This window comes from Mauremys mutica, chromosome 9 (assembly GCF_020497125.1).
Source record: "Mauremys mutica isolate MM-2020 ecotype Southern chromosome 9, ASM2049712v1, whole genome shotgun sequence".
In the NCBI taxonomy this organism is placed as follows: domain Eukaryota; kingdom Metazoa; phylum Chordata; order Testudines; family Geoemydidae; genus Mauremys; species Mauremys mutica.
This window is the reverse complement of record NC_059080.1, coordinates 65862466-65888875: the sequence shown is the minus strand read 5'-3', so window position 1 is coordinate 65888875 and position 26410 is coordinate 65862466. Positions and strand designations below refer to the sequence as shown.

General features: G+C 39.7%; 1 protein-coding gene across 6 annotated transcripts in view; it reads right to left on the bottom strand.

Moving 5' to 3' along the window:
* The window catches only part of PXYLP1 (2-phosphoxylose phosphatase 1), a 142328-nt gene that overhangs the window by 84827 nt on the left and 31091 nt on the right, over positions 1-26410 (bottom strand). For all 6 annotated transcript variants that reach the window (XM_045031232.1, XM_045031227.1, XM_045031231.1 and 3 more), the window contains one exon: positions 11004-11135. In XM_045031232.1, the coding sequence (XP_044887167.1) occupies positions 11004-11082 (79 nt within the window). In that variant the 5' untranslated portion in view covers positions 11083-11135. The remainder of the gene's footprint in view (positions 1-11003; positions 11136-26410) is intronic.

Below are 26410 nucleotides of genomic sequence, written 5' to 3'. Positions count from 1 at the left end.
CCACATGTGGGTTTTGAGGGACTGACACCTACCAGAGCTTAAAGTTGGAGTAGGTATAATCTCTGCTAAGATTTTTATCATGCATGTAGGTTCTGTTATTGTTTTTAAATATTTTCTCTGTAATACTTTTACCTTAAGAATAAATTTGCTTGCTTAGAAAGAGCTGTGTGGTAACTTGCATCTGTGAACAATTACACTGTTAATAGCCTTTGGAAAGAGAGCAAAACACAGAAGCTAGCCTGTTTAGACAGTCTGGCTTGCTGAGAATATCACAGCATAGGCAGGGAATTGCAGAGCCTGGAAAAAACAAGTCAGAAGGGAGTGAGACATGAGTCTCTGCCCAAGAGAGGTGATGGCTGGGAGCGGGAAGCCTTTAAAGTAGGTGTCCTTGGTGGATTAAAGAGAGGGAATACAGTTGCAGTTGTCCCCAAACAGTTACAATTCCCTTATCATAAATGGTGATGGGAGCTAATTTCCACTTGACCTGTGTTAGCATTTCACTGCAATATCAGCAATGGGTGTGAGCGTGAGTCCTGCTGTAGGATTGGAACATGCATTATTCAGGTTTAGACTCCATTTTATTACAACCAGAACCACAGTGCCACCTAATACATGTAAATCACTGCTTTTCTCTCAGTGAATGAACTTTTTTTTTTTTAAGTAACTTCAGGAGAAGGGATTCCGTTAAAAAGTAAGTGATCAAAACATGCCTGAAGGGAAAGCATTAAAATCCACAGAATCAGCATGGAAACAACTTAAGAAACCTCATTAGTCAGAGAAGATATGCAAACCCTAGAATACAAGAAAGGGTTAGGAAAAACTCCTGCATTATTAAATGACAAGATACTTTAGCCTGAATAAACTATTATCTCTTTTCAAAAAATGGAAACCAGCATAACTGAGGATAATGGAACAGAACAGACTCTGACAGGTAAAATGTAAGATGAAGATTAAGAGGGCTAAGAAGAAACCTGAACAGCTAGCCAAAGAAAAAGGAAGTTTAAGCCTATCAGAAATAAAAGCCTGCAGGATGACCTGTACATCTACAAGAGTGCCAGGTTGTAACACGGGGGCAATTGAGAAGAATAAAGAAAAATTCAGGAAAGATACAGGATGACCTATTTACATTCTTCATCACAGAGAATGATTAAGAGATACTTATGCCAGAGTTATTCTTCATTGAAAGGTAGGGCACACCCAGAGACAAAAAGTTCCAAGCAGAAGACCGATGAACTATTATGAGAAATTAGATTGCAATTCATAACTGGGACTAGATGGTATTCATTTTGAAAGCTCTGAAGAAACTAAAATGAAATAGGCTAGACTAATGCATTCTGAATTAATTGTGAGCACTCAGGAAAATGATCAAGCGTGACTGAACAGCTCCAACAAAGCATCAGTCTAAAAAACAAGAGGCTGTATTAAAAGGGGGCAGAGTACAACAGAGATGTAGAATGTCACTATGAAAGCCAAAAGGTATTTAGTTTTGATCACAGCATCTCAGTAAAATCCAGCATAAAAAGAAGAGTCTACAAGAAGGCAACAAATAGAGGTCTGGGCGGGGGCAATAGGAGAACTTTCATCTGACAATGATTTAAGAAGCTACTAGGAAGCTACTAGGGGCTAAATTCAAGTCTCGGTACACCACCACAGCAGCAGAAAGTCTGTCAGGAGGGGGTTGGTGGAATTAAAGCACCCAAACTCCCTACCACTGGGTGGCCCACAAGCAGACAGCACAACCCAAAAAGATTGGCAGCTCTAAAATACATCCCTCTGGGTAACCCTCAACGGTGTGGCTCCTATTCAGCCACAGATATAACTTAAAAGCTGCACTACCATGGCAGAATCACAATACAAACGCTGCACTAAGAGGCATATCTGCCATGGGACATAAGGGGCCGGCTGGCTTACGTAGGTGAAGTTTGCACCTCCCTGAAAGCAGCAAACTAAATTTAATCCTAGGACTACATAGTTTGGAAAGAAAAATATGATAGCTAGATGATAATGAATGGATGCCAGTCAAGCCCTGCCTATTTAGTCTTTCCTGTAAACAAAAACAAGATGGGCTTTGGAATGAAAAGGCGATAATTTAAAATGGATATTGATATGTGAAATCCCTGTTTTACACAATACATTATTAAACTCTGGAACCAACTTCCCAAGATATTGAGTCATGTAGCATAGAAGATAAAAAGATACTGGAATCAGAAATGCATCTTTAATTACCTGAAAAGCAGCATGACTCAGAGCAACAGTCAATCAATGGATGGAAAGGAGTTTTTGTAGGTGGCTGGCTGGTTGAATAACTGCTGAATTATCTATGTTGGTAAGGATATATTAGGATTGAAAGGACTAACATTTTCAAAGTGAAGAAATCTAGTTTATACATTCAAATGTGAGCAGACTTTAAAATCAAGTACATATGCAGAATATAAAATTAATAGTTACATCTCATTAAAAAAAAAAAAAGCTAATTTCAGAGAGAGAAATCCTGCCCCCCTGAAGTTAAACTGCCTTCAACTTCAACGGGGAGAGGATTTTACTCAGAGTCTTTTGTAGGGATGTATACCAAAGTTTACTTGGCCTCCACAGAAAGGAAGATCTAATCAATCAATGTGACCTCATATACAGGACACTTGTGAGAAACAGCAAGTGTGTCCAATAATATTCTCTTAAACTTTGCAAAACAGACCTTAAGCTCCACTTCAGAGAGAAAACTTGTCTAAGAAGAATAGATTTGACAGGGTACAACTTCACAAGCAAAGTAACAGTTTGCTAACCAACCATGCAGGTATTCTACAAAACTCCACTTTGATAGCTCAGTTATTAGAAACAAAACTGAGAATTAGATACCAGGATAAATATACAATGGGACCTAGGATATGGAAAGACTTATAAAGGTGGGAACTCCTAGCAAATATAGTTTGGTTCCAGTTTTATCCAAGACCATTTGCCTGGTTGAATCACAGTAGTTTGAACTTCTTTTACTATTTATCCAAAACTCAAACCAAGAATTATACTGGAATTAGGATGCATTTATTTGGGTTCCACCTTTTTTAATTTAGAAGCAGGAATTCTTTTTTTATTTTGATGAATATTTAAAGTAGGAATTATATTAATAAAGATGACTATTGCAATTACAAGGCTTAAATATAGTTGTTAATTACACGTCACACTTTTTGCACATTCAGTCACCAGATTCAAGCCTGCTTGTATGAGATTGCTATTTGTTACCAACACTCTTGATTTTCCATTCTCATTTCCTTCCTGTTATAATTTGGTCTGAGTGATGTCTTACGATTTTTAGAAACATAGCTATTGATTTAGAATTAGTTTTTGCCAAATATTAAGCTCTATCTCTCTCTATATATACACTCATTTTTAATCGTGTTTTAACCTGACTCACACGATCTGTGTTTAGAGCTCAGCAAACCATCACAGACCGGGTCAAAAAATAGGATTAAACTGAGTTTACAAACAGTTCTGTGGCCTAGAAAATACTTTTTTTCACACTTTTCCATATTAACTGACCAAATCTTGTTTAAACCAAGTCAGCCTGAGCCGTGTTAAAGCAGAGTTTTTAAAATGGTTCCTCTAATATATTCAACTGTGGTCTTTGTGGAAGGAAGCAGGAGCTTCCCTAGCCATCCATCCCTATGCATAGCATTGTGCCTTTTTCTCTCAAAGAATCATTTCTTGAAAATGTGACAGACATTTTGTCACACACACACACACACCCCTACGTACCTCTGCCTCTGTTTAATGGATAATATATTGTACCATAAACTTTAGGTGGTGTGATTTAAAAACATATGGTATTTTAATATATAAAGCACACATGAAGAATCATTACTATTGTTCATTCTCTTGATTCAACATACAAAGGTCTGGATGTTTTGTTTTGTGCTTTATTTTTCTTTGCTATTACGGTACTAAGATTAACAATCAAAGACACACTATGACATGGTTTAGGTTACTAATTTGTATTGATTTGATGGCAAATTGAGAGAGAAAAAAAATTCTGTTTTTGTTTTAATTTGATTTTCTTTGGATACAGATGACAACCATGACAAACAAAACAAAGGTATTTGCACCTGAGAAGATAATGCTAAAGTAAATCTAAAATCTAAGTTGCTATATTCTCAATATAGTTAACCCGGTGAATGTCAAAGTGTGCTTTTGTACTTGATTTCCCTTTCTCACTAAAAGCATAAAGTAATTTTCCTTGAAATTGAAAATTTAAGGAGTTGCATGTTTATTATGCAGCAGCAAGGAATTCTCTTAATTATTGAAGATTTATTCTAATTGAAAACCATAAAACTAGTTATCATTTAACAAATTATTCCATTACCGTATGGATGTTGTTCTGCATCCAACTATTTCAGAGCATTTAAAATGCAACTACTTCACCTTGAAAATAAGAGTCTATTAACGGAACTAAATAGACAACTCTGGGAAGGATGGATGTGGTGGGTTTCAGGGAAGTCAGTTATCTCAACCAAAATTAAACAATGACACAACTTAGATAATATAGTCTCTAAAAATTTGTTAACTGTTACTTAAAATTGCTTTTCAGTTTCCTACATAAACCTACATGGTGTTGATAGAGAAAATTACCAACCTGAAATTCTGCCTCTCTGAAACGTAACTGCAAGGCTTGTTGCTTCGGATCAAGCAAGGCTTTACATGGCCTTCTAGTATTAGGCCAACCAAGTTGTAATAGTAACAAATCAGAAAGCTATTTAGGGATGGTCCTTTGGGTAACAGCCCAGCAAACTGACGTTAAATGAAGCCAGAAGTTGGGTGGTCTTTCAAGGGCATTAGTTCACTTAATAGATCTGTGAAGTGTGTCTCTACATTGAACATATGAGGAAGAGGGACCATGTGAGAATGGAAAGGATACAGGCAGAACAATAAACTCATTAATGTGGGAGTCCAGTGCCTCACTACAGGAGACTCTTGTATGGCTCTTTAGCACCACCTCACACGGGTAAACCAGAAGCAGAAAATGCAATATAGGAAGGCAAAAGTACCAAAGTGGTATCAAAGGAGGTACTCCAAAACACAACCAGAAGGACTACTGTGCCACACACACAGGCATTGAAGCACAGATGCAAGTTCCCAAGCAGTAACAAAAAAAAACCCATTACTCAATTGCTAACACAGGCACTGAAGCACCACAAAAGCTAGGTGGGACAATCAAGGCCCACGTTAAACACAAAGAAACAAGCACTCTGCCAATACAGCATCAAAGCAGTAAAATGCAGGGGCAGATGCCAAAGCCTCCCACAGCGAAACAGGTCTGAAGCACTTCCCAGAGTGCCGAGGCACCCAAGCAAAAGGGTCTCACAAAATCAATTTTTTTAAAAGTACGTGGAACCTGCCAGGAAGGATATCGGAAGTGCCTAAAACAGTCTGGGGAGAAGGGCCAGATCAGCAACTGGAAAAGGCAGCTCCTGCAGGGAGTTGCTTGCTGACTACAGAAGAAAAGCGTTTAGGCTCAGCATGTGGTTCCCTACCACCAGCAGGAACAGCTGGAGCAAACTACACCAATTACCCCAGAGGCGACATGTGAAGGGGGGCACACAGGGTCACATGCCCCCCCCTTCCCCCTGCTTTCTGCCTTCCATTTAGCAGAGAGGTTCTAACTGGGGGGCACGTCCTGGCACACCCCAAAGTTTGATGGGAGCCGCCTGGGCCTGTGGCAGCCATAAGGCAGCCAAAAACAGTATACAAAGAGGCAAAAAAGGACATCTTGGCCAGTTAGCAGCATAATGTTATACAGAAATAAATATATAATCACTATTTACATGTGTAACATTACTGTGCTCAGATATATTTACAACAGGGCAACAGCTCGCATTTACCAATAAACGTCAATTGTCAACAGCTGCATACTGTTTGAGATTTAGCCTACCACATAATTCAGGGTTGTAAGGTCTGCTAGTTGAAAATATGCTGTGGTATCTAGCGGTCAGAGACAATTAGCTCAATTAGAATTTTGTTTTAAGCAGCACTTACTTTTCTATACTATTTAAAAATGTAAAGCATACATCAACTCAGAGGCACCATCTGTTCAAGGAAACCTTCCTTTATAGCTGAGCTGATTTGAATTTAATGTTGTACAGTTTGTCAGTAGATCAGCCAAACTGAAATTGAGAACATATCTGGTTCCTAGTCCTTTGCTTCAAACACTAGACCACACAATCAATAAAGTAAATTATTTAAAAGATGTCCAGAACTCCCTCTGAAACTAGTCCTTTAAAAAGTTTAATATTACATACTTAAGCAAAATACTACAGCAAATGCTGTAAATACGCTGTGCACTTACTAGAAAAAGTAAATAAAAGAAAAGGTTATCCATGAACAAACCCCCTGCTGTACACTGAGCAGATGTTTTAAAAGAACTATCTACAATGATTCCAAGAGCTCACTCTTGAGTCGTAACAACTAATTTAGACCCCATCATTTTGTATGTATACAGCAGAACCTCAGAGTTACAAACACCACTGGTCTGACCCAGTATGGCCGTTCTTATGTTCAGAAAGGGGTCACAGTGCAATGAAGTTAGCGAAACGATGCCTTAAGGTGGCCTATTGGGACTAGTAACAAATGCCACTTCACCTTGATTGGTCCCTTGAAACGTGTTAACAACTTATGATAAACAATCTGTCCCACCTTACATTTAGCAGGGACACGAAGTTTCCCAGACCTGGAGAAGAGCTCCCGTGTAAGCTCAAAAGCTTGCCTCTCTCACCAAACAGAAGTTGGTCCAATAAAAGATATTATCTCACCTATCTTGTCTCACTAATGCGCCATTTAGTAATAGATTCACAGATTTGCATTGGTATGAAGCATTCATTTCCTCTCCTAACATTTCATGAGATATCTGGCTTCAAATGCATCTCTGGCTCCCCTAACTTACCATGGTTTGGGTATTTTTCCAGGTCTAAATATACTAAGTCCCAGAACACTGTAATTATCACTCTGTTATTTGAAACTGAAACATAAGGCAATGGAATTAAATTTTGCTTAAGACAGCTTGGAAAAACTGAAAGTTTGGAAACTAAGTTTTGCGGTCTAATAAAACAGAAAATGAGCATGTTACACTCAGATGAAAAAGCATTCTATATAAAATATATCAAACCTGAAAGAGATTACATTATCACCACTTTGCGTAAAAGTGGGAACCAAGCATACTGTGCGGAACATCTCTCTTCTAAAGGTGATGGTGAGCTATGTTTCATTGACATCATAATAGACACTGTACTGTATGAAGTAATATTATGATAACTGATGAATTTTTGAGGGAGGAAGCCTGAAATAGGATTTATTGCAACAAAACTATGACCAAAAGCAAGCATCAAAATGTACCCAAGTCTTGGGGGGGGGGAATGACACAAAGTTATGCATTTCGTGCCATAATCACAGTAATCTGATTTGAATACAACAGAAATAATTTGGATGTAATGAAAAAAACAATTAAGAACAGCTATAATACCAAAGAAAATGAAGCAGCATCCCAGGACTGCAGAGTGAACAACTGCAAGGAACTGTGCCAGGCTATTATGAAGCATGTAAGTAACATTTCAAAGAGACTTCAGTGTGTAATAAAAGATAAGATGGATACATACACTAACTAGAATGACTGAAAAAAATCCCTCTTCCTGATACACTGGTTTACCTAGTCCATGGTAATTTATGGCTCATGGGGGCTTGGCACTTCTGAATCCTCCCTCCCCATTAAAAAATGTTCTCTTGTGTGTCATGGAATATTGGGTATGATAAACATTCCTTTCAAAACATTTGATTCCTGTGAATTTAAGTTTCTTATATGGGAGATCATTTTCCTGGTGATAGTGACTTGCCTGCGGAGTGAGTGGGCCTCAGGCTTGGTCTACACTACGAAGTTAGGTCGAAGTAAGGTCAGCTTATGTTAACCTAATTATGTCAGTATACACACTACAGCTTTGCTCCTGCCCATGTAAGTGCCCTAATACGTCGACATCATAACCGCACCTGTACAAGAGGCATAGGGCTTATGTCAGTGTAGTCAGGGCGATGCGGTGTCTGTGTAGACACTGGTTATTTACATGAGTTGTTGGCTGTCATTCTTGTCAATGTCAAGGCTCTATTCTGGAGCTGTGAAATTGACTAGAAAGCCATTTTGTCAATGCAGGGTGGGTGAGGGGTTCTAGCTACAGCCTGGCTGCTGCCTGGAGGCTACCAGCTCCCCAATGGGAGCCACCTATACTCTGGGCACGGAGCTCCCCAATGGAAGCCTGGGGGGACAGCCAGGCTCTCAGCAGCAGGGAGCCAACAACCAGGGGAGGGGGGAGTGCAGCCCTGCTCCTATGGGGGTGCCCAGGTTCTCAGCCCCTCTTCAGTTGGTGGAAGCACTCCTATACCACACCACCCACAGAAGAAGGGCAGTGTGGTTGTAAGTTGACCTAACATAGGTCAACTTAAGTTTCTAGTGTAGACATGCCCTCAGACTGTAGTACCTGACTGACTGTATATCAAATTTGAAAAAGATAAGTTGGTACTACAGACTCATTTAAGATTCCTCTCCAAGCTTTTCTTGGAGTTCCACCTTAAGGAGAACAACAGTTTTTCCAAGCTGCATGCTCATCCGTGCCAGGCCTTTCTTGACACACTCAGTGTGAACAGGTCCTTGAAACAGAATCTGGAGCAGACAAAAGATCTTAGGAACTCCACCCAACTTTCTGTTTGACATCAATTTGCTGGGCACTGCTGTTACCAAGAGAACCATGTTTAAATAGACTTCCAGTTGCATTTCCTCGTTATCTGGCTAGCCTGAAGCTAAAAGGCCATCTCCATCAAAGGCAAGGCTGCCACTTCCACAAGCTTACTAAGAATTCTTGCTTGGATTCAACCGCTCTGTATTCCAGAATATTTCCATGATAAAGGGAGCTCACCTCTCCCATCTACAAAAAAGTCCTGCTTGTTTTGGAAATGTCCTTTATTTTAATTGTGGCTAAACTTTTCAGCTAACTGGAGCTGTTAATTGTTTCAATATTGCCAGCTTATCTGACTGAGCTTTAGTCTGTTTGGTACCTGCTGGATGGTCTTTTAGTCCTCTTTATGTAAAAACTCCAATTTTATTTCACTGTCAGTGCTAGCCTTGATTGCTACAGCCTACTTTCCTTTTGAAACATCCTTCTGTCTTCTTACTCTCCAGGTGTCGTGTGAAAATGGCTTTTTTAAAGAAATGAAAATTACTTACCTGCCTTTTTGAAGGCATTATTTCACGGGATTCTCACTTACCTACACACATCCTCTCTGAGTAAGGATTCTTCTTTATAAGGTATCTATTTTTGGTATCACACTCATTTTTACATTTGAGGTAATATTTTTCTGTCTCACATTTTAACTGGCCTCTCTCTAGGACTATCACTTCCCACACAGAAAATTAAGGAAGAGGCATGTATAGCCATAAGGCATGGCATGCAGCAGCCTACAGTGTGCCTGGATTACATCCTACCCAAGAAGGGCAAATTCTCTAAGAGGATTTTTTTTTTTTTTGAGCCATGGGTTTTTGGATTACATTTTGCAGAAGAGTAGTTAATGCAAAAATGTAATGTGAAAACCCTGAGCTTCAAAAACCATTTAAAATATTATTCAAGATATAGTTTGGGATGATACATTTTAAATGCAAGGTACAGTAGAGCCTCAGAGTTATGAACTGACCAGTCAAACACACACACACACCTCATTTGGAACTGGAAGTACACAATCAGGCAGCAGCAAAGACACACAAACAAAGCAAATAATGTAAGTACTGTGTTAAACATAAACCACTAAAAAAAATCAAGAGAAAGTTAAAAAAAAAAAAGATTTGACAAGGTAAGGAAACAGTTTTTGTGTGTGTTTCATTTAAATTAAGATGGTTAAAACCAGCATTTTTCTTCTGCATAGTAAAGTTTCAAAGCTGTATTCAGTCAATGTTCAGTTGTAAACTTTTGAAAGAACAACCATAATGTTTTGTTCAGCGTTCTGAACAGTTCAGAGTTATGAACAACCTCCATTCCTGAGGTGTTCGTAACTCTGAGGTTCTATTATATTCTTTTACAGGTGTTATTTGGGCTGCTAAACAGAGCATATTTTATTCCATGGATGTGAAAGAAATGGAGAATTACAATGAAATTTAATAAAATTAAATACAAGGGCTGAAGAGCTCAAGTATTTAACTAAACTACACACATCCAATGTAGGAGAAGACATTTTCCTACATTCTATCTATACTTTTCTTCTTACCTTCAGTCAACACCTATTTATTTTTGTTTGTAACAGTGGAAAGATGAGGTTTGTACGTAGGCCTCGCCTTCATTAGTAAATTTCATTTATACAGCTGATTTTTAAGTTAGCTGACACAGTGCTGCCTGGAGACAAGGGCAAGTCATGCTTAGCACTGTATCTACTAGTTTTGGGTAAACCCTACCATGATTAGCTGACACAACACGGAACATGATTTGCCTTTTTCTACATTAGCCAATCGCTTGTGGTCAGCATTGTGTCAGCTAACTCGACTGTCAAAAGTTCTGTTAAAACACAGTTAAATTTCCTTGTGCGGATAAGACCAAAGAAGGGAAAAGTCTCAGTGCTCAGTACTGTCAGAGCAATTCACTGGATTCCATCTTGTTTGCTCCAATATAAAACAAATCAATGTTTTTACCTACATCAGCTTTGCATAACTACACTGACTCAATTTTATCAATCAAATTCTTAGCAAGGACGAATAAATGATCTTTTGTCAAACTGTCCTGATTTTATACTTGCGCAATGTGTCATTTTACTATTTTTATTTTTAAATTATTTTACCTTCTAAAAGGAAATTTAAAAGAAAAATGTATGTACATGTATATAAAACACACAAACGCTTAAGAAAGGACACAAAAAGCTTTTTTTAAAAGGAAAAAACCTAACACATTTGGTTACACTATGGGCATATTGTAGGCAAAACAAAAGGAGGTTTTACTTACAGAATTGTAGGCTGAGGCTCAAAAAGGCCAATAAGGCTGCCAAAGCCAGCAAGATCAGAAAACGATTTCGGAAAAGCATTATTAGTCGTTCTGCTTTCTCTTCATGGTTTCATCTCTGTATATGAACACTTCCTGTGAATGAAACAGATAAGTGAATATTTAACAAGTGAAAGCTTCAGCTACCTTGAAATAAATCCAAGTATAATTTTGGCAGGAGTGCAAGAGAGACATGAGGTTATTTCTTACATGCAAGTTTTGGAGACACAGAACCTTGATCAAGATATAAAGGCTTTAAGTCTCTTCCTTGTCTCTCAGGCCAGTGTATCAAACTAAGCAAAATTTGCAACCCAGTAACTGTTTCTCTCCAGTCTCTAAATATTATCTTGCTGCACTCTGCTATTGTGAGGGCTAGTTCCTAATCTTAACAACTCTAAAATGCCTTTAACTAAAGCAGTCTCTCCCTACCCTCCTGCAAAATACAGGTCAGAAAAGAAACATGATTGCCTCATGGCTCCTCAAAGTTACCCTTATTTACAATGCCAGGAATGTTCTAACTATCATATACTCTGTTTCTGAACTGTTAAATAGGCAGGTTACGAATACTCCCTCTAGGGGCAGTACTATTGTTAAATAAATTATAGAAATCTTAGGTAAGAGATATCAGAGGGGTAGCCGTGTTTGTCACTTTTTACAGATCCAGACTAAGACTCCTGTGGCACCTTATAGACTAACAGACGTATTGGAGCATAAGCGTTTGTGGGTGAATATCCACTTCATCAGATGCATGTAGTGGAAGTTTCCAGAGGCTGGTATAAATATGCAAGCAAGAATCAGTCTAGAGATAGTGAGGTTAGTTCAATCAGGGAGGATGAGGCCCTCTTCTAGCAGTTGAGGTGTGAATACCAAGGGAGGAGAAACTGCTTTTGTAGTTGGCTAGACATTCACAGTCTTTGTTTGTTTGTTTGGTGTCACACTATCAGCTCAGGATTAAACAAAGACTGTGAATGGCTAGCCACCTACAAAGCAGTTTCTCCTCCCTTGGTGTTCACACCTCAACAGCTAGAAGAGGGCCTCATCCTCCCTGATTATCTCTAGACTGATTCTTGCCTGCATATTTATACCTGCCTCTGGAAACTGATGAAGTGGGTGTTCACCCACGAAAGCTTATGCTCCAATACATCTGATAGTCTATAAGGTGCCACAGGACTCTCTCACTTTTTAAGTAAGAGAATAAAGATTCAGAGGAGGAGTTATGAGTCGAGCTGTGCATAAAACAGAAATTCTAGTTATGAATAACAGTTGCCTTTTTCTTGTGTTGACTGCAAGATACAGGAATTTGGTTGGTCTTGAAAGAAGTATTTTATGATTCCCCGTCTCCTTTGATTTGAGGTCTGTTTACAGCAGCACAGTATGTTGACAGAAAATAACTTCTTTTCACCAATGTTTCTTCTTGTCCCAGTACCCTGACGTTTGTATGGAAAATGCCACTCCTGATACTTTCCTGTTTTGGAGAAGAAGAGACTGCTATGCTTACCTTCTTGCTGGAATTCTGACCTCAGTCTTTTTGATTGTTTACAGTCCATGGGGGGTTCCCAATCTCAAAATTGTCAGATTATTATTTTCTCAGATTAAGGATAAAACCTGTGAAAACACTCTTCGGTGTCACGAAACAGTGAATTAACTAGATTAGTAAATTCTTTCTACTGGTTCCTGTCTTGATCTGCTTAGCAAGACCAAAATTTAGGGACCTGTACGCAATATGTATGAGACAAAGATGATCATCTATATCAAGGCAGCACTGGTTCTGTCCTGATGGGCTTTTTCATCTTTGTGTATCGTTTTTAAAGCAGCACCGCTGTAGCCCTCTGGATTGTTTCTTGGGTGTCAAACAGTGTTAAAGGCAACTTAACCAATCAAATTGGCAAAGGGAAAGAAACACAAGGGCAACATCATTAAAATTACATAGTTACTCAATGTGGCTAGCACACAGCATGATGGAGCATATATTTATTTATGAGGAGATAAGTCAAGAGAATGAAAAAGTAGATGTCTAGTCCAGAATGGAGGAGTCCATTTATGAATTAGAACTTACACTGGCGTGCATGATACTGGTGCACAGAAAACTGCACAGTTTACCTGGGGCCTTCAAGTGGAATTCAAAGTGCTGGTATTGACCTTTGAAGTCCTAAATGGGCCACATTTCTGGAGAGACCACCTCTTCCCTCAAATCATTATTCCTGCAGCAGTAGTCAGTGAATGTACTCAGTCTGGACCAACACTGCTATAAAACAAGAAAGGGCATGAACTGGTGGCAGGGGTTACCAGCTTGGAAATGCCCTTCTCCACTTAGACCTCCAGAGCCTTGATTTGTTAAACTTTCAGACACACTGAAAAGCTTATAATTTCCCTTAAGAATAGGACAGGATAGGAACTGGATGGGGTGTTTGTTAACATGGTATAATTAGACTGTGGGGCTGAATTAGCTACCTCTAAAATTTTAATCTAACAGTAGATTTAAGCAGCTTCATGTAATTTTGATTATTATGAGTTTTAAGTATTGTAATGGGGATCTGTGCTTTTCTGGTAATAAAATTAATCGGATTTCTCAGTACATAAAGTTAGGAGTTATAAGTCTTTGCAAGATTGTCTCTCTCTCTGTCTCAAAGGATACTGATTGTATTGGGAGAACTGTCTTTCCATTTTGTTATACTAATTTCCAAGAGACTATAAAGAACTGCGGATTCTGAGAAACTAGAAACCGATGGCTGTTGCTATACTTTTCCAAAATGCCACCAGTGCCATAGTTGGCATGGGAACACAGTAAGAAATGCATGGCTAAAAAGAGAGAGTATAAATGGGAAGGAAGGCCTGTAGTTTAAAGGGCCCTTTTAACTTTTCAGAATAATAGCTCTCACTGTACACTCGTGTAATCTCTTAACGAGAGGTGTGCCAGCCCACTGACTGATGCTAAACTGAGCTGTGAAGGAGAAAAAGTGAGACATAAGGATGATTGATTACAAACCACCAGGAGAGAAAGAAGCAGTTAAGTTAAACAGATGGAAGGACAGAAGGAAAACTACAGGAAAAACAAAATTAAATGTAGAGGGAAAGAAAAGATAAAATATATGAGGAAGAAAAATCTCAAGAATTAGTATCAACCTCCCCTACCCCAATATCATTAGTTAATAATGTTGGTATATAATGCAATATGCCAAAAAAAGTGAAGAGAGAGAAGCTTAGAGAAGACCTTAGATTGAAGAAAATGGGGAGAACAGATGTCTTACATTAGCCGGGATATTTATGGAAGAGGTTTAATTAGCTTAAACTTTCACTCTTCTTGGAATTAAGATTTAATGTTTAGACTAAATAGTTCAGAGATTGTAAATACAAACGCAAGATTTTTTTTAAATTGTACATGTTTTTGGTATGCTAACAAAGTATAGTCATTATGTTATGATTGATTTGGGACAGTTCCTGCAGAGTAATTGTGTTCAATAAAGGGTCTGCCAATAAAATTTGTTGTCAGCTGTCACTTGATATCAAGTATCATGGGATCAGATGCACAGATACAGTACTATGAAATGAAACAACTGGTTTAAAATACTGATATATGTGGTATTCAAGAGAAAAACAGCACTAAGACTGAAAACATTAAATAGAAGCAATACAAGCAATAGAATAGATGTTAGTTATACTGGCTGGACATTCAGCTGGCAACTTTGAGAAGTATATTCTAATTGAGTAGTACAAAAAAAGAAGGGTGGGGGGTTAGAAAGCATAAACTAAGGGCAAGAAAATGAACTCTCCCCAAAAAACCAAAACCCTCTCCATGTGATCAGAAAAAGATGAGGAGATGAACACACAGCCAACGTGCTTTTGATGTTAGGCCTTGTCTACATTACAAAATTAAGTTGACCTAAGTTAAGTCGACGTACAGCCACCAGAGTAATTACTGCAGTGATTTATGTCCGCACTATGCCCCCATCGGTTATGTGCATCCTCACCAGGAGCACCTCCACAGACTTAACTATGTGGGGCACTGACAGCTGGAACCCTTCCACCATGGGGTCAACACCCCGAGCTGCCAACCCACACGGGGCTGTTGGCTCTGGGGCAAGGGGGGCTCCAGCTGTGAGCCCCAGGGTGGGGAGGCAACAGCTGTGAGCCCTGCACATGGCTGACAGCCAACAGGCGATGTAGTTAATGCAGAGTGGTGGGCAACCTGTGGCCCGTCACAGTAATCTGCTGGTGGACCAGAAGACAGTGTTTACATTGACCGTCCGCAGGCACTGCCGTCAGCAGCTTCCAGTCGCCGCGGTTCATCATTCCTGGCCAACGGGAGCTGAGGGAAGTGGCGCGGGCCGGAGGGACATGCTGGGCGCCGCTTCCCCCAGCTCCCATTGGCCGGGAATTGTGACCGGTCAATGTAAACACTGTCTTGTGGCCCATCAGCAGATTACCCTGACGGGCCACAGGTTGTCCACCACTGGTCTACACAGACACTGCATCACCCTAACTACATTGATCTAACTGCTATGCCTTTTACCAAGGTGGAATTACTAGGTCGATGTAGTGGGAGACTTACATTGGCGGGAGCAACATTGTAATGTACATACTTACAGACTGAGGTTGACGTAAGCTGCCTTACGTGGCCCTAACTCTGTGGTGTAGACCAATTCTTAGAAATACACTATTACAAGAATTAGAGATACTGCTGCAGAATTAAAGCTCACAGTATTACAGAGCAGCTGCTATTTGGATGACATTTGGAGTACATTGATCTTTATCTATTTACTTTATGGGTGGTTCAGAGTGCAGGTCATGTCCTAGCCTCGCTGTCTCCACTTGAAAGCTCTCAGTACCCAAAGGCCAATTTTATCATCAACAATTGACATAACATTGGCTCTACTTGTTGGCTCGTGATCCTCCAGTCTTTGACTCTCTTGTTCTAAAAGATGAATAAATACTGTACTGCTAGAAACGCAGTCCACACTCAGCATTCTCGGCACTGGCATTATATCAGTAGGTTAATAAATTGGTATAAATCACAGAATTTATTGCACATAACTAATGATATAGGTATTCAGCTCAAGACATAATGCTAGATTGGATAAAGAAATTCTGCTGAACCGCAAACCTCATTCAGACATTACTAATCATAAGACATACAAAATCAACCTATAATTTAAAAAAGAATAATGTAATGATATCTCCTATAACCAAATGTAGCTAATAATTAAAAGAAAAGCTACTTGGACACCTAATACAGTATATGTCCTTGCTATATGATTTTTTTATTTTCCTCCCTCTCAAATTGTGTCCAATATTTATTCTAACAAATCACAAAGGCAGAAGATTACTGATCTAGTTTAAAGCATCCCCATTACCACCTACTCAAGCACAAAGATGTCAGTATGTACTAACGTACGCTGTGCAACTGCTTGCATATTCACTCAAGGCTGAAAAAATGGTATTGTTATTAACAGACAGGAGAGAGGGAGTCAGGAAATCTGGGATCCATTCCTGCCTCTACCGGACTTCTTATGAGATCTTGGACAAGTCATGGCTTCTTTCTGCCTCAGTTTTCTCAACTTCAGACGTGGAAACCTACTTGACAGAAATGTCTGACTGAATTTGTGAATGTTTGGAAATCACTGCAAGATCTCCTCAGGCTTATGTAAGAAAGGTGGGGTTTTTTATTAGTATTTCACACAATGCACTGAAAATATATCCATACTACCAAGGACTTTAAAAGTTCTTGAGAAATTAGACTTGTCCAACCCCCCAAAATAATCATTACCATTCTGTACATCTGTGCCCCTTGACTAATAACATTACCTCTAAATTAGCTGCATCCATCTAGGATGAAAACCTACCATCTTACTTAGAGTGTAAGCACATTATTTCACTGAATCACCATGACAGCTGAATGAATTTACTTGATTAAAATAGCATGTATCCATAATAATCAATACTACTCTTCAAAGTCTGCTTCCATACAATTACTGTGCTTATCTGGTATGGCAGATCCAGCAACATCACATTGGTCATGTGGTCACTGTGAAATGGAGAAGGGAAACAGTCACAGCTGTAAGGAAGAAAGCTTCAAAGCCTATAACTGAATGATTGCCAGAGACAGACACAACAACCATACTGTGCTATCAGGCTCTGCAGTAGCAAGACCAGTCTGGAAATTGAGGAGAGATCGCCTGGAAACAAAAAATTTATGGGCTGGTACAGGGTGACATTCATGGATTAATTGGGGGAAAGTTACTGAAGAATTTAGGCAGCCCGCTCACTAGTCCCATATCCACTACTGACAGTTCTATCTCTCTGAGAGCTTTCAATTGCTTTTGATCTGTCTTGTATCTTTTCATTGCACGGTAAGGATTTTTTTTCCTGCATACAAGAAAGCCTTGTTTTGAAGGTAACTGAACTGAAAGTGATAGCAGCAGATGGGATTATGATTTTTTTTTCTATTTTCAGTTTCCACATTCAGACTTGAATTGTTAGAAGTACTATACTTTTGAAGGGTCCATTCTAAAGAAGGGAAAGAACACTGAGTGAAGATCTTTGAAAGCAAATATATCAAATTGCACACAGTAAGCGTCCCTCTATACCAGAACATAGATACCTTATTAATGCCTCACAAACAGGACCAAATTCAGAAAGTTATATAGTAGCTTATGTGATTCTATCTGGGTGAGTGTCCATTATCCCACTGCACATTGCAGCAAATGAGAGGATAAATGCTTCTTCACTTAGTAAAATACCTACAATAAGAAATTTCTGATTCCCCACTTCTTTTTGGCTAGGCAGACCACATCAGTGTTATCTACATTCCTCAGGACATCTTTGGGTAGCACCAAAACCCAAAATAACTCCAGTTTAAGGTCCTAAAAAAGATATCCAATTATAAGAACGGAGCTGAATGTAATACTGCACCCCATATTCATCATAGTGGTATCGCTATGATATGATTATGACATAGTTATGATGCATCTTGTACAAAATCAACGAGGAATCCTTGTGGCACCTTAGACACTAACAAATTTATTTGGGCATAAGCTTTCGTGGGCTAAAACCCACTTCACCAGATGCATGGAGTGGAAAATACAGGAGCAGGTATAACTACATGAAAGGATGGGAGTTGTCTTACCGAGTGTGAGGTCAGTCTAATGAGACAATTCAATTAACAGCAGGATACCAAGGTTGGAAAAATAACGTTTGAAGTGGTAGGAGAGTGGCCCAGTTCAGACAGTTGACAAGAAGGTGTGAGTAAAAGTAGGAGGAAATTAGTATTGAGGGAATTAGGTTTAGGTTTTCTAATGATCCAACCACGCGCAGTCTTTATACAGGCCAAATCTGATGGTGTCCAGTGTGCAAATTAATTCCATTTCTGCAGTTTCACGTTGGAGTCTGTTTCTGAAGTTTTTTTGTTGAAGAATTGCCACTTTTAGGTCTGTTACTGTGTGACCAGAGAGACTGAAGTGCTCTCCTACTGGTTTTTGAATGTTACAATTCCTGATGTCAGATTTGTATCAATTTATTCTTTTGCAATAGAGACTGTACAGTTTAGCCAATGTACATGGCAGAGGGGCACTGCTGGAACATGATGGCATACCAATGTGATATATGCCATCATATAACATTACTTAAACAAAAAACAAACAAAAACAAGCTAGTCACTTGAATAGCGAAACATTACTTTGGCCAGACAAGCCACTACTACTTATGGTAAGTATAGTCATTAGAGACCATCAATAAATTCAGCTGTTTCAGCATAATCAATGATTCCTAAAGACAGACATTTGAGAAGAAAATGAATATCTACTAATTTTTAGTAACAGGAAATTATAGGGACAGGACACAAGTAGTTTATCTAGATCCGCTTATTGGAGTGAGCGTTTCTCCTCCACATTCTTAACGCTGTTACTATAGCTACTGCATATATGCCACAAGAGTTTCACAAAAATTCTCAGTGCTGGTGACTGCACCATGATTTTATTTTCTAGGCTCTGCACTACCTCCCCAAAAGCCTTCGCTTGCTACTAGTCTAAAATAAGCTCAGGGGACGGAGATTTTTTTTTTTTCAGAATTGTCTCCACTTGAGAGGAATAACGTTAAGCAACTTGCTGTCTCACCCTGCTTTCTAGGAGTCTGGCAATATCCTTATTGCAATTGTTCTACCTCCTCCTGCCTTCGGTATTATATTTATAAAGAGCTGTAACATGTCGGTCAGAGAAGACAAAAAATAACATGTCCCTGCACTGAGGAGCTTACAAAAGTCTAAATTAGCCACAATAGGAAACAAAGGGTGGGAGAAAGACAAAGAGGATTTCACACAGAGGAGATTATGAGTTGCATTTACTGTTACATCTGTCTTGTTAGCTCCTTTTTATTTTACATAAAATAATATTTTAAACTTGGAAAACATTTGGACAAAATGCCAGGGTGGAGGTCAGCTTTGAAATCCTTGTATTCCGTAGTCTAGTTCAAGTATTTACTCTTTGTATTAGTTCCTTTATTTACATCTGTAATCATGTCTTCCATGGCATTCAGAACCAAATCTAAAATTGCTTCTGCATAATTCTGTTCTTTACCATTGATGTAAGGAAGGTAAGTATTGTCATGCACGCAGACCCATAGGATTACTGCTCAATTCTTCCAATGGAGTACTCCAATAAGTCTGTATTTGACTAACTGATTTCTCTAATTATGAATTTGTTTGCCCTTTCCACAAGGCCTCAATTTCCATTTATACTCATGCTGATGATCCTTCTCATCAGATGGCCTATAACAAAACCCTATCAAATAGACTTCCTTTGTCTCTAATTTACGCCAGATAATTCTATCCCCAAGGTCCTTGTTCTCTGTCATTTATGTTACAAAACTTAAGTCCACCCTTCTAATCTGGTCTCTTCTGTAGAGTCTGTGGCCAGGACTACAATAAAAGGTAGGTTGACCTAGCTACGTTGTGCAGGGGTGTGAAAAATTTACAACCTGGAGCGATGTAGTAAAACTGACCTAATCCCCAGGATAGACAGCGCTAGGTCAATGAAAGAATTATTCTGTCGACATAGCTACCACTTCTTGGAGAGGTGGATTAACTACAGTGATGGGAGAACCCCTCCTGTCGCTGTACTGTCTACACTGAAGCACTGCAGCTGTCATGTAGACATAGCCTGTGTAACTCTAGGTACTTTAAACCCCACTCAATTGCTTAGCCAGGACCCCCTATTTTTTTTGTATTTTTTTTTTTTTTTTTTTACAATATTTTCCATTTACATGGTTCTTTGGCAGGACAGATGCAAGCAGAAAAGATGGTGGGGGAGCCTTGAGATTGTTGTGTGTAATAGAACTATTATTATGCATTTATTCTACGTCTGTGTTTGTTATAGTTTTTGTTATGATTACAAGCATTATACGGGATCAAAGCAGTTTTATTTTTGCAGCAGCTAATCAAGAATAGAAGATCACTAAGAAGTAACTGGTGATGGAATGTGACATATCTGGGTTATCATGCTATGTTTATTTCTATATCTGTGCACAGAAGCTTGTGCACAAAAATACAGGCGCAAAGGTGCATGATATAGTAGATTTATTGACTTTTTTCAATTTAGAGTTTACAGATGCATGGTAAAAAGTAATTCCATATGTACCTTGTTTTGTGGCTCTGTTTATAGTTAGCTTCAGTTACTTTGATGTTTCCAACCAAATTAAATTTGTTCCTTGGCTTCAATGGACTTAATCCCAATTTACACCAAAATAATAGTAAAATTTGGCTCTTCATACATTAATGGATACTATTTTGTTACATTTTTCAGCAGTGACTAAGAACAAATGATCTTCAGCAAATGATCTACAGATGCAATATCTCTCAGCCATTTCAGATTTTCTAGTTTTGGACACTCAAGTTTAAAAATTAACATTTGTTATCGTTCCATTAGTTAAGAAGAACAAACAAAAAGCTTAGCCAATATGATAAATATGTAATACCACTGTAAGTTACTTACCAGTACACCTTTACTAAACAAAAGGAAGACTTTAGTATCACTACAGACCTATCTATAGGAGAATTTTTAAAAAAAAATTGCTTGTATTGCATGTGTCTGTCATACCATACGACAAAATTAAACAGTGTATTTGCTGTAAATCTTTGAATTTCCAAAGACATACTATTATTTCTTTGACATTTGTTGGGGAAAAATTATACAATATCTTGCCACTAGTTGCAATCCTCTACTACAGATGAAAAATGTAAATCATCATCCACACTCCTTGCAACCAACAAAGAAAAGAAGAAAATAGCAAAAGATCTACTAAGTACATGGAAATGTCAGGGCCGCCCAGAGGATTCAGGGGGCCTGGGGCAAAGCAACTTCGGGGGCCCCTTCAATATAAAAAAAGTTGCAATACTATAGAATACTATATTCTTGTGGGAGCCCCTCTGGAGCCCAGGGCCTGGGGCAAATTGCCCCACTTCCTCTCCCTCCCCCCCCCCCCGGGGCAGCCCTGGGAAATGTTATATCCATTTGTGTTTCTCTAGCACTTTAACTTAAAAGAAGCCAAGTACTTTTTGCTACTCCCTTCATACTCCTCTGCCCACTCCCAATGTGCTGTTAAATTTATGTTTCAGCCTATTGGGAGTATTCATTTTATGTTAAGCCAGTCAGAAACCTGTACAAATGACTATCCTTTAAAAAAAAAAAAAAACCTCAAAGGATTCTGCACATTTTTAGGTTACCAAAACGAAGACTGAGAAACTAAATCATTGCAGCAGAAAACCACTTATAAACTGCTGCTATAAAATTTCTGTAAATGGAAAAGTTGCTATTAAGACTTATATGGTTTCAAGTTTAAGACAAAATGAGAATTTTAGAATACATTTTACAATGGAACAGAAGATAGCGGACCACAGATTGCATTGTACATTAACCTCCCCAATATATTAGTTTATAATCAAATCTGTCAAATTATGAAGCTTTTAACAGTTTTCAAATAACTTTTGACCATAGACAAATTCTTTAGTTTTAGACTTTATGGCATGCCCCCATTAAGAGTACTACACGGCTATGCCAGAAACTATTACTATAATATTAGAAGGTGTCTTGCAACCTTAACAACCCTCCCCTCCAATTTTCACATGCTCTTAACTTGCTGAAACATTGCTTTTTGGAGCTCAAATTATCCATGTTTAGATCTGACTGGACTCAAAGGTCTTGCTTTAAAGAAAATCCTTAATATAAGGTAAATGAGTTACTGAACACAGTATACTTATTGGTGAGACAAGGGGAGAGAGACAGACACGCACAGAACAAATCACAAGTGTTCTTAGCTCAGGCTTCATTTGGCCACCTCCTACACCAGGATCCCACTTTCCCTCAGAAGTAGAGAGGCACCAGATGTCACCTTGTGGTCCAAGAGCTCCTTTAACTCCTTCCTAACAAGTAATTCAGCCTGGCTGTGAAATCTAAACATGAGCAGCCTGCAGCGCCTCTTCCTGCCTAACTAACACTGCTTCAGGGCTAACTTCATTCTTGTTCTTTCCTTCTCCTTCAAAATTGCTGTCTGATAACACAACTGCCCAGGGATACACTGTGCAGGCCACACGAGACACAGGCTTTACAAACTTCCTGAACTGGTATCTTTATATGCCATAAACCACATTAAATGAAAGGCTAGAATGTCAGGGCAATCCCTGTCGCTCCCTTCCCCATTTAGTGAGATGGCAGGTTTCTAAAGGTTAAAAAAAAAAAAATCAATCCCTTCAGCCATCTGCATGTGGAAGGAAGTAAAAATACATTCCTGCTTTAAAAAAAAATTGAGCATAACTTTCCTAATATAGCTACTTCAAAATTAATCTGGAACTTGAAAGGAGGCAGAGAAGTAGTGATGGCCCAATGCACTCTGCAGCACAGCAGAATTCCATTCTGAGATAAGTCTATAAGGTGCCACAGGATTCTTTGTTGCTTTTACAGATCCAGACTAACACGGCTACCCCTCTGATTCTGAGATAAGCCTCCCAAACTCCTGCAGTAACACTGACTGATTGCAAACATCCCAGAACATACACATTTAATTAAATTAGAATAATCCACCAGTAGATATGGAAGTAGTAGTGGCCAATCTTTCTTGATGTAGTGGGAATCTCTTGCACGACTATCCCATTCGCAGAGAAAACAGCAGTACTTTGTGTATCCAGTCTGCAGACCAAGCAAGAGAGCAACAACCTCAAATCGCCACAAAGCTGCCACTGATGCTGGTCATAGTTTATGCACCTCAAAAGTTGTTTCATGTTGTCATAGGTTTCCTTCATATGGACTGCATGACCAACTGGAATTGATGGCGAAACATTGCCATTATGCAGTAAAACAGCTTTAAGACTCATCTTCGATGAATCACTCAGGGGCATTCACTCAGGCCAGGGCTTTATAAAGCCGCGCACAAGCGACCAGGGAGCTTTGCGACCAGGGGCTGCTAACAGGGAGTTTCGCAAGGGAGTTTAGAAGGGGAGTGGGAAGGGAGTGGGAGTCCCTCGCCATCCCTAACCCCTTCCCTGTGGCCCCCCCCTAAAACCCTAAAACCTGTAAACCAAATCACATTCCAAAACTCCTTTCTGTAAACCACCCTTCCACTAACTAGGAGACAATGCAGGCAGAAGCCCAGCAGCAGAGTGGGGGCTATCCAGTTTCTTGCACTGAGTGTTGCATGTATGATTACCTGCCCTGTGGGAGGGTGGCGTATGTGTGCAGTCGGTGCAAGGAGCTCCTGGCCCTCAGAGACCATGTACGGACTTTGGAGGCCAGGGTGGCGGAACTGGAGGAGCTACGAGAGGCAGAGAGGTATGTTGATGAGGCTTTCCGGGACACCGTAGAATTGTCCCACCTCCGCTCAGACAGCTCCTGTGCTGCTGAGGAGGAAGAAAGGCCCAGGGAAGCAGAGCAGTCAATGGGAGCAGAGGGAAACCTTCCCATAGTTGGGACCCTCCTTCCAGATGGTGCTGGGGTTGCCTCTCGCACTGAGGTTGCCTCTCCGGGGGAGGGAACTCCAGTTTCTAGGAAAAGGCAGGTGTTAGTAATGGGAGATTCGATTATTAGAAATGTAGATAGCTGGGTCTGTGATGACCGGGAGAACCGTATGGTGATTTGCCTGCCTGGTGCGAAGGTTGCGGATCTCTCGAGGCATCTAGACAGACTTATGTGTAGTGCTGGGGAGGAGCCGGTGGTCGTGGTACATGTAGGTACCAATGACATAGGGAAGGGTAGGAGAGATGTCCTGGAAGCCAAATTTAGGCTGCTAGGGAAGAGACTGAAATCCAGGACCTCTATGGTGGCATTCTCAGAAATGCTTCCAGTTCCACGCGCAGGGCCAGGTAGGCAGGCAGAGCTTCAAAGTCTCAATGCGTGGATGAGACGATGGTGTAGAGAGGAGGGGTTCACGTTCATTAGGAACTGGGGAAACTTCTGGGATGGGAGGAGCCTATACAGGAGAGATGGGCTCCACCTAAACCAAAGTGGAACCAGACTGCTGGCACTAAACATTAAAAAGGTTGTAGAGCAGTTTTTAAACTAGGAGATGGGGGAAAGCCGACTGCTGCAGAGGAGCGTGTGGATCGGACACAGACTTCTCTTAGGGGAGAGTCTGATGATAGGGAATCTCCAGGTTATAGTCAGGAGCAGAGGACTGAAAAGTATAATGTAAGGGCCGGATCAGATGATAAACAGTCACATAAAAAAGAATCTGGCACATCAGAAAACGGCAGGCTAATAAACAGGGACAAGTTTTTAAAGTGCTTGTACACAAATGCCAGAAGTCTAAATAATAAGATGGGTGAACTAGAGTGCCTTGTGATAAAGGAGGATATAGATATAATAGGCATCACAGAAACCTGGTGGACTGAGAGCAACCAATGGGACACAATCATTCCGGGGTACAAAATATATTGGAAGGACAGAACAGGTCGTGCAGGGGGAGGAGTGGCACTATATGTGAAAGAAAGTGTAGATTCAAATGAAGTAAAAATCTTAAGCGAATCCACATGTTCCATAGAGTCTCTATGGATAGAAATTTCATGCTCTAGTAAAAATATAACATTAGGGATCTATTATCGACCACCTGACCAGGACAGTAATAGTGATGATGAAATGCTAAGGGAAATTAGAGAGGCTATCAAAATTAAGAACACAATAATAGTGGGGGATTTCAATTATCCCCATATTGACTGGGAACATTTCACTTCAGGACGAAATGCAGAGATAAAATTTCTCGATACTTTAAATGACTGCTTCATGAAGCAGCTGGTACGGGAACCCACAAGGGGAGAGGCAACTCTAGATTTAATCCTGAGTGGAGCGCAGGAGCTGGTCCAAGAGGTAACTTTAGCAGGACCGCTTGGAAATAGTGACCATAATACAATAACATTCAACATCCCTGTGGTGGGAAGAACACCTCAACTGCCCAACACTGTGGCATTTAATTTCAAAAGGGGGAACTATACAAAAATGAGGGGGTTAGTTAGACAAAAGTTAAAAGGTACAGTGACTAAAGTGAAATCCCTGCAAGTTGCATGGGCCCTTTTTAAAGACACCATAATAGAGGCCCAACTTCAATGTATACCCCAAATTAAGAAAAACAGTAAAAGAACTAAAAAAGAGCCACCGTGGCTTAACAACCATGTAAAAGAAGCAGTGAGAGATAAAAAGACTTCCTTTAAAAAGTGGAAGTCAAATCCTAGTGAGGCAAATAGAAAGGATCACAAACACTGCCAACTTAAGTGCAAGAGTGTAATAAGAAAAGCCAAAGAGGAGTTTGAAGAACGGCTAGCCAAAAACTCCAAAGGTAATAACAAAATATTTTTTAAGTACATCAGAAGCAGGAAGCCTGCTAAACAACCAGTGGGGCCCCTTGATGATCAAAATACAAAAGGAGCGCTTAAAGACGATAAAGTCATTGCAGAGAAACTAAATGGATTCTTTGCTTCAGTCTTCACGGCTGAGAATGTTAGGGAGATTCCCAAACCTGAGCCGGCTTTTGTAGGTGACAAATCTGAGGAACTGTCACAGATTGAAGTGTCACTAGAGGAGGTTTTGGAATTAATTGATAAACTCAACATTAACAAGTTACCGGGACCAGATGGCATTCACCCAAGAGTTCTGAAAGAACTCAAATGTGAAGTTGCGGAACTATTAACTAAGGTTTGTAACCTGTCCTTTAAATCGGCTTCGGTACCCAATGACTGGAAGTTAGCTAATGTAACGCCAATATTTAAAAAGGGCTCTAGGGGTGATCCCGGCAATTACAGACCGGTAAGTCTAACGTCGGTACCGGGCAAATTAGTTGAAACAATAGTAAAGAATAAAATTGTCAGACACACAGAAAAACATAAACTCTTGAGCAATAGTCAA